At 48.3% G+C, this 15,478-nt stretch overlaps 1 protein-coding gene across 2 annotated transcripts in view; it reads left to right on the top strand.

Annotated features, from left to right (window-relative positions):
- Positions 1–15,478, top strand: part of NF1 (neurofibromin 1) — a 496,399-nt gene that overhangs the window by 431,751 nt on the left and 49,170 nt on the right. For both annotated transcript variants that reach the window (XM_073615002.1, XM_073615001.1), the window contains 4 exons: positions 1,411–1,546; positions 1,672–1,829; positions 4,674–4,796; positions 8,794–8,924. In XM_073615002.1, the coding sequence (XP_073471103.1) occupies positions 1,411–1,546; positions 1,672–1,829; positions 4,674–4,796; positions 8,794–8,924 (548 nt within the window). The remainder of the gene's footprint in view (positions 1–1,410; positions 1,547–1,671; positions 1,830–4,673; positions 4,797–8,793; positions 8,925–15,478) is intronic.

Below are 15,478 nucleotides of genomic sequence, written 5' to 3'. Positions count from 1 at the left end.
CCCATCCCCAACACACCCCCCATCCCCAACACACACCCCACCCCCCCATCCCCAACACACACCCCACCCCCCCATCCCCAACACACACCCCACCCCCCCATCCCCAACACACACCCCACCCCCCCATCCCCAACACACACCCCACCCCCCCATCCCCAACACACACCCCACCCCCCCATCCCCAACACACACCCCACCCCCCCATCCCCAACACACACCCCACCCCCCATCCCCAACACACACCCCACCCCCCCATCCCCAACACACACCCCACCCCCCCATCCCCAACACACACCCCACCCCCCCATCCCCAACACACACCCCACCCCCCCATCCCCAACACACACCCCACCCCCCCATCCCCAACACACACAGATCCCCCCCCCCCTCATCCCCAACACCCCCCCCCACACACACACACACACCCCCACACACACACACCCCCCCACACACACACACATACCCCCACACACACACACACACCCCCACACACACACACCCCCACACACACACCCCCACACACACACACACCCACACACACCCCCACACACACCCCCACACACACCCCCACACACACACCCACACACATATTCAAGCAGGCTGTACATAGGTGATGCAATGCTGCCTCACTGCCTATCAAATGCTGTCTGAAGAGCGGTCCTGAACATGAATCCCTCTCCAAGGACCAAAGCTAGTGTGAACAAGCCATTTGTACTTTTGATTAGGTGCTTGCATCTCCTTTTTCAAAGTTTGACTAGTTACTTAGATGCAGTGAAAGACCAGGACTGGAAAGTATTCAATTTAGTTTGTGTGCTTGCTCTCAATAAATTTAATATCTGAATCCTGCCTAAAGTAGTACTAAAGGCTTTGGTTTTTTCCCTTCATGCATTCACAGCATAAAGATAAAAAAATACCCCAGTACATTTATACAACCTCGCCTATCCCCAAATTCTCCCACTGTCCTTTGTCACCACCGCTGAATTTGGGCCAATCTGCATCGGTCCACCGAATATCGTTTTGTAAAGGAGACCTTAAGGGTAGACAGGTAATAGGTTCCTGCAGCTGGCAGTATGTTGGGAGGAGGAAACGAAGTTGTGGCTTCACAGTTGCTGTGTGTTTGAATGGGTACACACAGCCCCAGCCGCTAACATGCATTGGTATCTCCTTAGCAGCCGACTAGCTAAAGTAGACCGCTGCAAAATGGTAGGTGGGAGCAGCTGTCCACGGACTGGCCAGACAACAAAGAAAGGTGCATTTTCCTGGAAAAAAAACTATACATATTAATAAAGTCTGGACTTCCTCAACTAAAATTTAAAGAAATTTTTCTTATGATCTCTTTAATTGTTGCCATTATTTGACAAATGAAAGTGTATGTTGGACTGACCTTTTTTTTTTTTCCCCAATTCCTAGCCTTGCTTACTGTGTCTGAAGAGGTGAGAAGCCGCTGCAGCTTGAAACACAGAAAATCACTGTTGCTGACAGATGTTTCGATGGAAAATGTTCCTATGGATACATATCCAGTACATCACAGCGACCCCACCTGCAGGTTATTACTTGGTGCTTTAATACATGTGCACAGCTGGAACTTTGTAATATCTCTTTGATGCAACTAAGTTAAGACAACGTAGGAGCCTTCTTATTGTTTTTTTTTTCTTTTGTTTGTTTCTACAGAACATTAAAGGAGAACCAGCCATGGTCTTCTCCAAAAGGTTCTGGCATGCATCTAGCTGCAAGCTACCCCACAGTTGGACAAGTTAGCCCACGGACAAGGAAGTCCATGAGTCTGGACATGGGGCAGCCATCACAGGCAAACACTAAGAAGCTGTTGGGTATGTTGAATGTTACATTTTACTTGCCCATTATGCTTTATCTTCTGCATTACGAGGCATTAAATAGCTCAGTAAAGCGCTCTTTCTTTCCTGTCCATTGAGGAACATAAGAGTCTTGAAACCTTCGGGTAATAGTTATACTGTCGCTTACATGAAGATTAGACCCTGGCAAATGAGCAAAAATATGTAGGCCCGTCTAGGGTATAAACCCTCCTGCTACTAGCACACCTCAGGTTTTTGCTATTCTCTTAGAAGGATGGACATTTTTTTTTTTGATCATTACTGTTGTAAATAATCAAACAGTGCTGCACTAAAAAACCATCAATAATAATAAAAGTGTAACTAAAATGGTAATCAATAAACATATATTGCTGAAAGTTCATATATAGGGGGTTATTTACTACAACTGAACAGTGCAAAATCTACTGCAGCTCTGCATAGAAACCAATCAGCTTTCAGGTTTTATTGCCAAAGCTTAATTGAACAAGCTGAAGTTTGAAGCTAATTGGCTACCATGCACAACGGCACCAGATTCTGAGTTCACCAGATTCTGAGTTCACCAGATTCTGAGTTCACCAGTTTTAGTAAATCCACCCCATAGTATCTGTGACTGAGTGAATTAAAAAAAATCAATAGATCTACGGTGCAAAAATCCAAAGTGCTTGTGCTTTCCTCCACCAGTCTCACAGGCTGCTCACCTCACATCTGAATAAAATCAGCAGTGTTCCCCTCTGGGGATAATAGAGAAGGCTGGCGAGGTGCTGGTAATCGCTGGGCTTCCATGGGCTAAAAACCCTAATCATCTCGCCGGTAATGCAAAAGAAGGAAGGCAGAATCTAGTGCTCTCCGTTTTTAAAATGTTTGTTTATATATAAAAAAGGTAAGGTATAAAACTCACAAAGATGGCACTGTAAGCCATGCAAGCCGAAAAGACATTTCTGACACAGTAGGTCGCAAGATGGCTGCGATGTAGACTCATATCGTAAAAGAATTGACTTCACCCCCTAGTGATTAAAAGTTTGATTACCATTTTAGTTACACTTTTATTATTGATAGTTTTTTTTATAGCGCAGCACTGTTTGATTATTTGCATCTTTTAAAGCGGAGTTCCAGCCGCAATATGATTTTTAAGATATAAATACCCCTAGAATACTCATGCTTTGTGCAATGTAACAAAGGTATGCTGTAAACTATGCCCAGTTTTCGATCTGTGCAGCATTGTTTTCTTACTTTGTGAAGTTTCTGCACAGCGTCGCCATCTCCAGTGTAGGCATCTGAAGCCACAGTGTCCTCCTTCCTGCATTCCGTGCATGCTGGCAAACCCAGCATGCACCTGCCGATCTCGCACATGAGCTGTTCAAACTTGGTCAGGCCAAGCTGACCAAGATTTTCCCTAGACGCCAGTGTTGAATGTTACTGGAGCAGTGCCATGCCAAGCTGACCAAGATCTGCCAGGAGCCAATGCAAAATCGCAAATGACGTCCGTTGCCGCGGCCCCCTAGAGGAGGAAATTAAACTGGGTAAGTTAACAGAAAAAATAAATACATTGGCAATTCATTTTAAGGATGCACATTAGTACTGCATGGTGAGGAGTGAAAAATGTGGGTGGAACTCTGCTTTAAGTGAAGTGAGAACACTTGGTAATGATAGCAGCTATTATTAAAAAAAAAAAAAAAAACTTTTTATTTCACAAGATTGCGCAGATTGATGTTCACTTTATTACTGTTGTAAAGACTAACATAATTTTAGGAGCACTTTTTTATTCAAACAAGGCTCTTCTTATTCTTTACATTGCTGCTCAAATTTTTCCCTACAGTTTGCAGCCATCTGGTGCAGTCTTCCTCAGCTTGGCTTTGGACCATTCCGGATCTAGGCCCCTCTTGACTGTATGTTGTGGGCTTGCCTGGAAGTGACTTTTGAGGTTACCTGTGAGGTGCTTTCCAGACTCTGTTTTAGGTTAGTTGTAGAGCTCTATCCAGAGACGCTGACATTGCTTCTGCACTTGCCCTGTCTCTGAAGAATAGAATGCATTAAGGTAAAAAACATTGTTTTCTAGGTTTTCTTCTCCTCTTTCATTTGGTGATTTGGCCAGTAACACACTTTCCTGTCTTAGGGTGGCGCCTCTATCTATAAAGGAGCAACAGTTTTTTTTTAGTTTTGTTTTTTTTTTGTTTTTTCATTTTGAGATTGAGGTTTTAAATAAATGAATTAAGCTGACCATTGTAAGCACCCCTGTCAGTTGTAAATGGTTTGTCTCACCCTTCTTAATTTTGCTGCACAGCTGGGTCTGTTGAAGGAAGTTAAATAATGACAGGATCAACAGGTAAAAAAAAACAATTATGTCAGAAAAACAAAAAATTGTTCTGTTAATTCTAGAGAGACTGCAGGTTCATTTTAAATTTTGCCTTGATCATTTTAAGGCTCACTCCAATAAATCTGTAAACACCTCTTAGACTATTTCGCATCAGGCAGCTGCTTCCTAGATTTGTAAAGCTGCCATCTGGTCTGCTGTTCACAGCTCCAAGTTATGCCACGTGGACATTACTGCTTCATCTGATACAGCATCCTTTAGGCGGCTCTTTCAGCTGCAGACATGCTGGTAGTATGAGTGGTTAAATTCTGGATTGTCCTACCATTTTTTGTTTGCTAGTGTCCAGTCATTCTGTAGGCAGCAGTATAACCCAAAGGTCAGAGACTTCTTGTATCCTTTAGTTGACATCAAGAACAGAAGCTTATGGTAAGTCGAAAATTCATATTTTATCTGTTATAAATTTCATTCAAGTTCATAAACTGTGTAACACGCTTTGTTTCTCAATGCTTTTTTTTTTTTTTTTTAAACTATAGGTACAAGAAAAAGCTTTGACCACTTAATATCTGATGTTAAAGCTCCTAAAAGGCAGGAGATTGAATCTGGCATCACTACACCTCCAAAAATGAGAAGAGTAGCAGAGAATGATTATGATATTGGTATGTATCGGTGTAGAATTATATTTACTGTGCCATTTTGAAATGTTTTAGAACGTTAAAATTATCCCAAGATTTCACTGGACAACTATTTTTTCTGAAGTTTTGCTTTTTGAGGAAACTTTGGTGATTATGATAGACCCCTTCAGATTGGACACAAATATCATTTAAAAACAACTGTATTGTGTGTAATCTTGAGAAATATGACTTAACTTTAATGACCATAACATATTTAAGGGCATAATATTTACGTCACGCTGCAGGGCTAAAGGTGTTGCTGATTTTCATTTGTATTCGGTGTCTGGTGCATCCATCTGCAGTGTCCAACAATAGTCTGCCAGCATTGATGGATTCCAGTTGTCCTGATACCGTTTTTCCATTGTGGTGATGTCTTGGTTAAACCTCTTACCATGTTCATCACTGACTGCAGCTAAATTTACGGGAAGAAGACAAATGTAAATGCAGAAATTGAATCTTCAGTGACATGTTGTACTTCATGGTCTTGTATGCTGTAAGAAGTTTGTCAACCAGCTGAATGTAGTTTGGTGCTCTCTAGTTTCCTAGAAAATTCTCTGACTTCCTTATGCTTTCTAGGCAATTTTGTTCTGGCCCACTAACATATCTTCAAACCCCTTGACAAAGACGCACCAATCCATGGACCAACAAAAATGCCTTTCTTAATCTTTGCATCAGTTATTCTTGGCATCATCTGTCTCAAATAACAAAAACCTTCACCTTCCTTGTTCATTACTTTGGCAAAATGTTTCCTCCATATAAGTTTTATTAGAAGCGGAGGCAAAATAATCTTTGTCAGGTCAACAAGTGGTTCATATGCCATGTTTCTCTGTCCTGTAACCAGATTCTTTCAGAGTGGCTATTTCTTTAATGTAATTCCACTCTTGCAGGGCTGTCCCATTCATATATGTAACAACAAACAGTACTTTGTACATCGAAGCTGCATTCCAAACAACAGAGCCACTTTTAGATCTCCACAGATATTCTATATGTACTTGGAGTACTGGATCTGCTTCAGCAACAGTTCCATGTTTTCACCTGTTTCCTTTGTGTGCAGCATACAGCAGTTGGGTCATGCTCACAACCCAAAGCTGTGAACAGTCAATGTCAGTACAGAAAATGAGGGGGTCAACCTGTGCAAAGAAATTTTGGTAAATCATCTTGTCGGCTTTGAAAGACAGAAATTTTAGTACTTGGTGATGGCAAACATTGTAGTATTGAACCCAGTGGTTCTGCTTTTGAATTTGGTGAAGCAAAGCCCCTGATCAGGTTGTCTAGTTCTGATTGTGTTATGAGCTGAGACGCACAAGATGTGCAAAGTTCAAAATCTTGATCATTGTCACTGTCCGAGCCTGGCTGGTGCATTCGTCTGTTTCGTCCAATCTCCATTTCTCTGGTGCCTTCAGTACTGGCATGTTCTCATCTTGTGGCATAGGTCTCATTGCTTGGGGGAGATTGAGGTATTGATTTTCTTACTTTTTAGCACATAAATCAGCAACATTAGTGAGATAGAAGTAAAAGTATATCATGTGATCGGTCAGTGCTATCTATATCATTGGGACAGCAAACAGCATTGACTTGCACGTTCCGCTGATCTACGCTCCAAACGGAAGAGCCTGAACTTTGTCTTGATTACCAGTCTGACAATCAAAGTACAGTTCATATGCCGCCTTCACAAATCCAGTCATGGTGTGCCTTTGAAGCTTAAGCATGTACTCACCACACTAACGTAACAGACCAGTGGCTAAGTGAAAGTGGTTAGCACTTCCCTCTAGCAGCACTAGGGTCGTTGGTTCGAATCCCAACCACAACACTACATGCCTGGAGTTTGCAAGTTCTCTCTGTGCCTGCGTGAGCTTCCTACTGGTAAGCTGGTTTCCTCCCACACTCCAAAGACATGCTGGTAGTTTAATTGGATCCTGTCTAAACTGGCCCTAGTATCTGTATGTATGAATTTGCGTTAAGGACCTTAGATTGTAAGCTCCTTGAGGGCAGGGACTGATGTGGATGTATAGTACCTGTAATAAATATCACGACGGTTCCAACATTGGCAAGGCAATTGTTGCTACCAATAGACCTATATCCAGTCTACAACTGGCTTATTTGTTATGGTAATTACATGTACATAGGCAATTCTATGCCTTGAAACGATCACATAAAAATACCTGGAAACTGAGATCAACAAAATCCAGTCTAGGCAAGCCTAAGTTATACCATTTCCACAAACGTTATGCAATATGCACTGAGTGCATGCAGGCAATACATAAAACAGTGGTCCCCAAACTTTTTGGCACCAGGGAACTAGTTTAGTGAAAGACAATTTTTCCACGGACGCGGGGGAGGGGGGATGGTTTCAGGCGCATTACATTTTTATTGTGCACTTTATTTCTATTATTTCTTAGTTGGTATAGTTGAGTAAAGACACTAGTTCATCCAGTTCAACCAGTGTGGGTGTGTGTTTGTCAGTACTCCGTTCCACAAGGTAATAATTCCATATCTCTGTATATTGCGTCCACTAAGATGCCCATCTAATAGTTTTTTTAATCTCACCGCTGATACCACCGCTTGTGAAGGGAGTTACACATCCTTACCCTTCTGACAGTAAAGAACCCTCTACACAGTTTGAGATTAAACAGCTTCTCCTCCAATTTCATTTGTTGTTGTTACATTGTAATATATAATGAAATAATTATACAACTCGCCAGGATGCGGAATCGGTGGGAAGCCCTCAACTTGTTTTCCTGCAACTAGACTTTCCTATCTTGGTTTGATGGGAAGAGGAACTACAGTCTGCTCACATAATTTGTAATAAAAATATCTTTGCCATTCTGAAGCTTCCCTCCAACCACTTTGCCTATTATTTTATATATACTGTGATTCTGTACTTGCCAAATATGCTGCAGAAATCTCCCTCCACTGAGTCTGGCTGCAATCATTTTAACTGTGGGCAGCTGAAGCTGTTGCCTGTTCACTTCCTGGATTCACAGAGGCACACCTCCAGCTCTGCAGCTCTCATTGGCCCTCTTATGACTCATCCCCCCTCCCTTCCTGGCAAACTCTCAAGAGCGTGAGAGAGAGCTGTGCATGATGTCATAAGCCTAGGCTTCTCATGCCACTATAAAGCCTGCCACCATATGCAGCTTGTCACTTGCCACACTGATGGGGTTTTGATAAAAGTTTGTAAGCAATTTGATTTATTATGCTTTTTGTGCAGTCAAACCTCTCCTAATCTGTTTTTTCACATGCTCCCCAGTGCTAGCATCGCTGCCGCAGCTCCACCAGGTATTTGATTCTCATAAGGAGCGTGCAACCTAGATCCCTTGCATGCACAGTTTACAGTCAGGTTTGCACGCCTATGAGAATCTAATGCTGCCGCAGATCTGACAGGCGGTAATGTGAGCAATGGTGAGTGACTGTAAATACAGATGATACGTCGCTTGTCCGCCAGCAACTCACCACCTGCTGTGCAGCCCGATCCCTGACAGGCCACAAACCAGTACAAGCCAGGGGTTGGGGACCTCTGACATACAGCATCTTATAATGCAAGTGAAAGTTAAACTGAAAATATATATGAGAAATGGCAAAAACATAAGATTTCTAAAAAAAAAAAAAAAAAAGAGAAACGGTATGTGATTGGTTACAGGTTATATACTTGATTAGCAGCCAAAGATATAGAAGTAAGCTCAAAAGTGTTCAGCAAGCAAAATCTTTGTTGTCCAGTGTTTTCAGTTAATCTGTAACAAAGAATTGTTTGCCAAGAGACACTAAGTGGCTGATTTATGAAAAGTGAGGAGGGTAATGTCGTCGCCCATAGTAAGCAATTAGATCTCCTTTTTTTTGTTTTGGTGAATGAAAGATAAAACTAGGTTGCTTTGGATTACAACTTTTACATTTTTCTTCGGTTTGCTTTCTTCCATTTTTCATAAATCATGTTACATACAAGCAGAAATTTTTTATGTGACTATAAACTTTTTGCTTATCCTAGATACACCAAGGATATCATCACCTCAACAACATCCTCATTTGCGGAAAGTTTCTGTTTCTGAATCAAATGTGCTTTTGGATGAGGAAGTTCTAACAGATCCTAAGACACAAGCGCTGCTGCTGACTGTTCTAGTAAGAATGTTACAAATTTTTGGAGTGTTGATAATTTAGCCTATTAGGAAGACAGGTTGTGACTTAGACACTTCTTTCCCGGTGCACGGGCAGGGTGAGCAAATATAAACTAAGCAAAAAGAAGAGTGGAATCCAACTCTGTTTACTATCTGTTCCTCACAAGTATCATCCATATCCATGAAAACCCATTTTCTCTCTATGGAGGCTTTTAAATATGTAATATTGAGGAAGAAATCTATTACTGTGCACATACGTTTGTGTGTGTGTGATATATATATATATATATATATATATATATATATATATATATATATATATATATATATGTGTGTGTCAAACGGTAATTTTATGATTAAAACTTTATTCCAAACTTTATAAAAACAGACATAATAACATCAAACACCATGTGTACCAATCCAAGTTTAAATTGAGGTCCCATTCAACACTGATATTAGTGACGTAAAGTATGTAATACATCAGTTGTTCCGTCTGCAATACATACAAACAATGGAAAATAGAATCTACAATCACAATAAGACATATGATGTAAAGTCTCGCTTCTTTTTCCTATAAAAATAACAAACATGTTATACTTATCTACTCTGTTGCAGTGGATTTGCACAGAGCAGCCCATATCCTCCTCTTCTCGGGTCCCTCTTCTGTGATCCTGGCCCCTCCCTCCTGTTCAGTCCCCCCACAGCAAGCAGCTTGCTATGGGGGCACCCAAGCCGAGTTACAGCTCCGTGTCCATTCAGACATGGAGCCCGGCCCCACCCCCTCTCTCCCCTGGTTGGCTAGCTGACTTTGACAGCTGCTGGAGCCAATGGCGCGGCTGCTGTGTCTCAGCCAATCAGGAAGGAGAATCTTAGATGGCTCAGACACTTGTGGACATCGCTGGACAGAGAGGGCCCTCAGGTAAGTGTTGAGGGGGGCTGCTGCACACAGAAGGGCTTTTTATCCATAGAATGCATTAAGGTAAAAAAACCTTCTGCCTCTGCAACCCCTTTAAGCCAACATAGAGTTATACATTCAGCATGATTCCATAATATTAATACTTATACAGAAGTACGAACTGGCAAATAAACACTTCAACTTGTTGGCAAGCTGTTTCAGTCCACCGTTAAAGGGGTATTAAAGCCAAAACGAAGAATGTAATATATTGCAGCCTACCAATCGTTAGATGTTTTTCCTCTGATTTTACCTGATGATCTGGCAGACGACCTATAATAAGAGTGCCTACACTCTGGATGAAGGAGCTACAGAGACCCCTTTGAACAGTAGCACTGTTGGGCTTGGTCTTAGGGGAGGGGAGTGTAGATGCACCAGCAGATTCAGATACACTAAACAAATTAAAGCCAAACTCCAGCTAATGCTTTTGAAGCATCCATCATAATGAAGAATATTGTAAGCTGCTGTATAATATTTGCTTTTGTGATTAAGGCTAGGTTCACACTGCTGCAAATTTTTTTGCGAATTTGAGCCGCTGCGATCGCTCAAATTCGCAAGTCATTTTAATAACATAGTTTTCCATGAGTGCCGTTCACATCAATGCGTTGCGAATCTAACCTGCGTAAAAAAAGGGTCCTGTCCGAGTTTGATCCATGTGCGATGCGAATTCGGCTCCATAGATTGTAAAATTTGCAGTAGAATCGCAAGAACACATAAAGAATTCGCAATGCAAATTCGCAACGCAATCGGGTCAAAATCGCGCTAAATTCGCAATGCAGCAGTGTGAACCTAGCCTAACACTGCTTTTAGGATTCCCACAAGAAATAGACATCACGGATAGGAAACAAAGACTCCCCCAATCCAAATGACCTGGCATTTAGGGCTGCCCAGCCTACGGGAAAAGTCCTATATCAAATAATGAAGATGATAGTCCACACAATTGTGTCCAAGGTAGATACCCCCCCCAAACTCCAACCTTGGTGAGGTGGGTTGCAATAATGAATGGCATAACGAGGATGAAATAACTGTTGGCCTTTGATATGGATGCCACTCCTACATTTTTCTCCCTGTGGACAGTGTGGATTCTTTACGGCGAATTATATGTGATATAATATGGAATGTGGAGTTCCGCTTTAAAGTGTTTCCCCAAAAAAAAAAAAAGAGCTTCTGTTCCTTAAAGCATGAATAACCGCACGGTGCTTGTGCTGTGTCATTTTGCCCCCTGTATAATCTAAAAAAACGGCTGATCCTGCCTGGCTATGCCCTCCCCTCTGTAAACTGACCACGGTTTATTATGGCTACTGAGACCTGACACCGTGGTCAGTTTATGTGCATCCGTCATCCGCTGCTCTCTTCTCCCCCTCCTCTCCCTTCTCCCTCTCCCCCTCCCTCTCGCTCTCCCCCTCCCTCTCGCTCTCCCCCTCCCTCTCGCTCTCCCCCTCCCTCTCGCTCTCCCCCTCCCTCTCGCTCTCCCTCTCCCCCTCCCTCTCCCCCTCCCTCTCCCTCTCGCTCTCCCCCTCCCTCTCGCTCTCCCCCTCCCTCTCGCTCTCCCCCTCCCTCTCCCCCTCCCTCTCACTCTCCCCCTCCCTCTCGCTCTCCTCCTCCCCCTCGCTCTCGCACTCCCCCTCCCTCTCCCTCTCGCTCTCCCCCTCCCTCTTGCTCTCCCCCTTCCTTCCTCTCGCTCTCCCCTCGCTCTCCCTCTTGCTCTCCCCCTTCCTCTTGCTCTCCCCCTTCCTCTTGCTCTCCCCCTTCCTCTCGCTCCCCCCCTCCTCTCGCTCCCCCCCTCCTCTCCCCCCTCCTCTCCCCTCTCCCCCCTCCCCTCCTCTCGCTCCCCCCCTCCTCTCGCGCTCTCTCTCCCCCCTCCTCTCGCGCTCTCTCTCCCCCCTCCTCTCGCGCTCTCTCTCCCCCCTCCTCTCGCGCTCTCTCTCCCCCCTCCTCTCGCGCTCTCTCTCCCCCCTCCTCTCGCGCTCTCTCTCCCCCCTCCTCTCGCTCTCTCTCTCCACCCCTCCTCTCTCTCTCTCTCCCCCCTCTCTCTCTCTCTCTCCTCTCTCTCCCCCCCCTCCTCTCGCGCTCTCTCTCTCTCCCCCCCTCCTCTCGCGCTCTCTCTCTCTCCCCCCCTCCTCTCGCGCTCTCTCTCTCTCCCCCCCTCCTCTCGCGCTCTCTCTCTCTCCCCCCCTCCTCTCGCGCTCTCTCTCTCCCCCCCTCCTCTCGCGCTCTCTCTCTCCCCCCTCCTCTCGCGCTCTCTCTCTCCCCCCTCCTCTCGCGCTCTCTCCCCCCTCCTCTCGCGCTCTCTCCCCCCTCCTCTCGCGCTCTCTCCCCCCTCCTCTCGCTCTCTCCCCCCTCCTCGCGCTCTCTCCCCCCTCCTCGCGCTCTCTCCCCCCTCCTCTCTCTCTCTCCCCCCCTCCTCTCGCGCTCTCTCTCTCTCCCCCCCTCCTCTCGCGCTCTCTCTCTCTCCCCCCCTCCTCTCGCGCTCTCTCCCCCCTCCTCTCGCGCTCTCTCCCCCCTCCTCTCGCGCTCTCTCCCCCCTCCTCTCGCGCTCTCTCCCCCCTCCTCGCGCTCTCTCCCCCCTCCTCGCGCTCTCTCCCCCCTCCTCGCGCTCTCTCCCCCCTCCTCTCTCTCTCTCCCCCCCTTCTCTTGCGCTCTCTCTCTCTCTCCCCCCTTCTCTTGCGCTCTCCCCCCCTCCTCTCGCTCTCTCTCCCCCCTCCTCGCTCTCTCTCCCCCCTCCTCGCGCTCTCTCTCCCCCCTCCTCGCGCTCTCTCTCCCCCCTCCTCGCGCTCTCTCTCCCCCCTCCTCGCGCTCTCTCTCCCCCCTCCTCGCGCTCTCTCTCCCCCCTCCTCGCGCTCTCTCTCCCCCCTCCTCGCGCTCTCTCCCCCCTCCTCGCGCTCTCTCCCCCCTCCTCGCGCTCTCTCCCCCCCTGCTCTCTCTCTCTCCCCCCCTTCTCTTGCACTCTCTCTCTCCCCCCTCCTCTCGCGCTCTCCCCCCTCCTCTCGCTCTCTCCCCCCTCCTCTCGCTCTCTCTCCCCCCTCCTCTCGCTCTCTCTCCCCCCTCCTCTCGCTCTCTCTCCTCCCTCCTCTCGCTCTCTCTCCCCCCTCCTCTCGCTCTCTCTCCCCCCCTCCTCTCGCTCTCTCTCCCCCCTCCTCTCGCTCTCTCTCCCCCCTCCTCTCGCTCTCTCTCCCCCCTCCTCTCGCTCTCTCTCCCCCCTCCTCTCGCGCTCTCTCCCCCCTCCTCTCGCGCTCTCTCTCCCCCCTCCTCTTGCGCTCTCTCCCTCCTCCTCTCGCGCTCTCTCCCTCCTCCTCTCGCGCTCTCTCCCTCCTCCTCTCGCGCTCTCTCCCCCCCTCCTCTCGCGCTCTCTCTCTCCCCCCCTCCTCTCGCGCTCTCTCTCTCCCCCCCTCCTCTCGCGCTCTCTCTCTCCCCCCCTCCTCTCGCGCTCTCTCTCTCTCCCCCCTCCTCGCGCTCTCTCCCCCCTCCTCGCGCTCTCTCCCCCCCTCCTCGCGCTCTCTCCCCCCCTCCTCGCGCTCTCTCCCCCCCTCCTCTCGCGCTCTCTCCCCCCCTCCTCTCGCGCTCTCCCCCCCTCCTCTCGCGCTCTCCCCCCCTCCTCTCGCTCTCTCTCCCCCCTCCTCTCGCTCTCTCTCCCCCCTCCTCTCGCTCTCTCTCCCCCCTCCTCTCGCGCTCTCTCCCCCCCTCCTCTCGCGCTCTCCCCCCCTCCTCTCGCTCTCTCTCCCCCCTCCTCTCGCTCTCTCTCCCCCCTCCTCTCGCTCTCTCTCCCCCCTCCTCTCGCTCTCTCTCCCCCCTCCTCTCGCTCTCTCTCCCCCCTCCTCTCGCGCTCTCTCCCTCCTCCTCTCGCGCTCTCTCCCTCCTCCTCTCGCGCTCTCTCCCCCCTCCTCTCGCGCTCTCTCTCTCTCCCCCCTCCTCTCGCGCTCTCTCTCTCTCCCCCCTCCTCTCGCGCTCTCTCTCCCCCCTCTCCTCTCGCGCTCTCTCTCTCTCCCCCCTCCTCTCGCGCTCTCTCTCTCTCCCCCCTCCTCTCGCGCTCTCTCTCTCTCCCCCCTCCTCTCGCGCTCTCTCTCTCTCCCCCCTCCTCTCGCGCTCTCTCTCTCTCCCCCCTCCTCTCGCGCTCTCTCTCTCCCCCCCTCCTCTCGCGCTCTCTCTCCCCCCCTCCTCTCGCGCTCTCTCTCCCCCTCCTCTCGCGCTCTCTCTCTCCCCCCCTCCTCTCGCGCTCTCTCCCCCCCCCCTCCTTTCGCGCTCTCTCCCCCCCCCCCTCCTCTCGCGATCTCTCTCCCCCCCCCTCCTCTCGCGATCTCTCTCCCCCCCCTCCTCTCGCGATCTCTCTCCCCCCTCCTCTCGCGATCTCTCTCCCCCCCCTCCTCTCGCGATCTCCCTCCCCCCCCTCCTCTCGCGCGCTCTCTCCCCCCCTCCTCTCGCGCTCTCTCTCTCCCCCCTCTCCTCTCGCGCTCTCTCTCCCCCCTCCTCTCGCGCTCTCTCTCTCTCCCCCCTCCTCTCGCGCTCTCTCTCTCTCCCCCCTCCTCTCGCGCTCTCTCTCCCCCCCTCCTCTCGCGCTCTCTCTCTCCCCCTCCTCTCGCGCTCTCTCTCTCCCCCCCTCCTCTCGCGCTCTCTCCCCCCCCCTCCTTTCGCGCTCTCTCCCCCCCCCTCCTCTCGCGATCTCTCTCCCCCCCCTCCTCTCGCGATCTCTCTCCCCCCCTCCTCTCGCGATCTCTCTCCCCCCCCTCCTCTCGCGATCTCTCTCCCCCCCCCTCCTCTCGCGATCTCTCTCCCCCCCCTTCCTCTCGCGCGCTCTCTCCCCCCCTCCTCTCGCGCTCTCTCCCCCCCCCCCCTCCTCTCGCGCTCTCTCTCTCTCCCCCCCCTCCTCTCGCTCTCCCTCTCTCTCTCTCTCTCTCCATTTCAAGTTAACAGTGACATTACCTGTCATAACAAATATGCTGAGTGTCATATAAAGCACTCTGATCTATGTCAATGTTTACTGTGCTCCAAGTGACTGCTGTTTGTGCCGTTCTTTCTTGTAAAACCTCAATAAACATGTTCAATGTTAAATATACCCCCTGCAAAACCATAAGTGCATATCTACCACAAAAATATATCTCCAGATGCAACTCAACAAGGACCTGAATGGCCACCTTCATTTATTTTTTTAGGTTTTTCTGTTCAGAAACATTATGTTATAGGAGGATTTCTTTGTATGTTCCCAGGAATTACATCAGACTAGCACTTCACCAGCCATGGGGTATCCCTGTCTCAAGTTTCGGATGACTTTACATTTTGGAGGCAGAAAGGAGCTTGTCTACTCAGAATTCAGTTCTTCTGCTGTGTGAAAGGGGGGGGGGGTTCCTTTCCTTCAGTCAGCTCTCATACACTGTAACTGCAGTCTCTCCACCCTCTCCTCTGTGCTCCTAACAGATGAAGAAAGATTAACAGGTTCTGCCTTTTTGAAGGGGTGTAAAGTCTGCAGATAAACAATTAAAACCTATGTAGGAGGATTTGTTTCATCTGAGGCTGTTTACTTCGCTGGGTATATGTGAGGGTTTACAGCCACTTTAAAACACGTTGTGGTGTAGATTTATTACATCGTGTATATATAGCAGATGGGACAATTG

The sequence above is a fragment of the Aquarana catesbeiana genome, linkage group LG02, assembly GCF_042186555.1.
Source record: "Aquarana catesbeiana isolate 2022-GZ linkage group LG02, ASM4218655v1, whole genome shotgun sequence".
Classification (NCBI taxonomy): domain Eukaryota; kingdom Metazoa; phylum Chordata; class Amphibia; order Anura; family Ranidae; genus Aquarana; species Aquarana catesbeiana.
The sequence above is the reverse complement of the archived record's forward strand: the minus strand, read 5'-3'. Positions and strand labels throughout refer to the sequence as shown.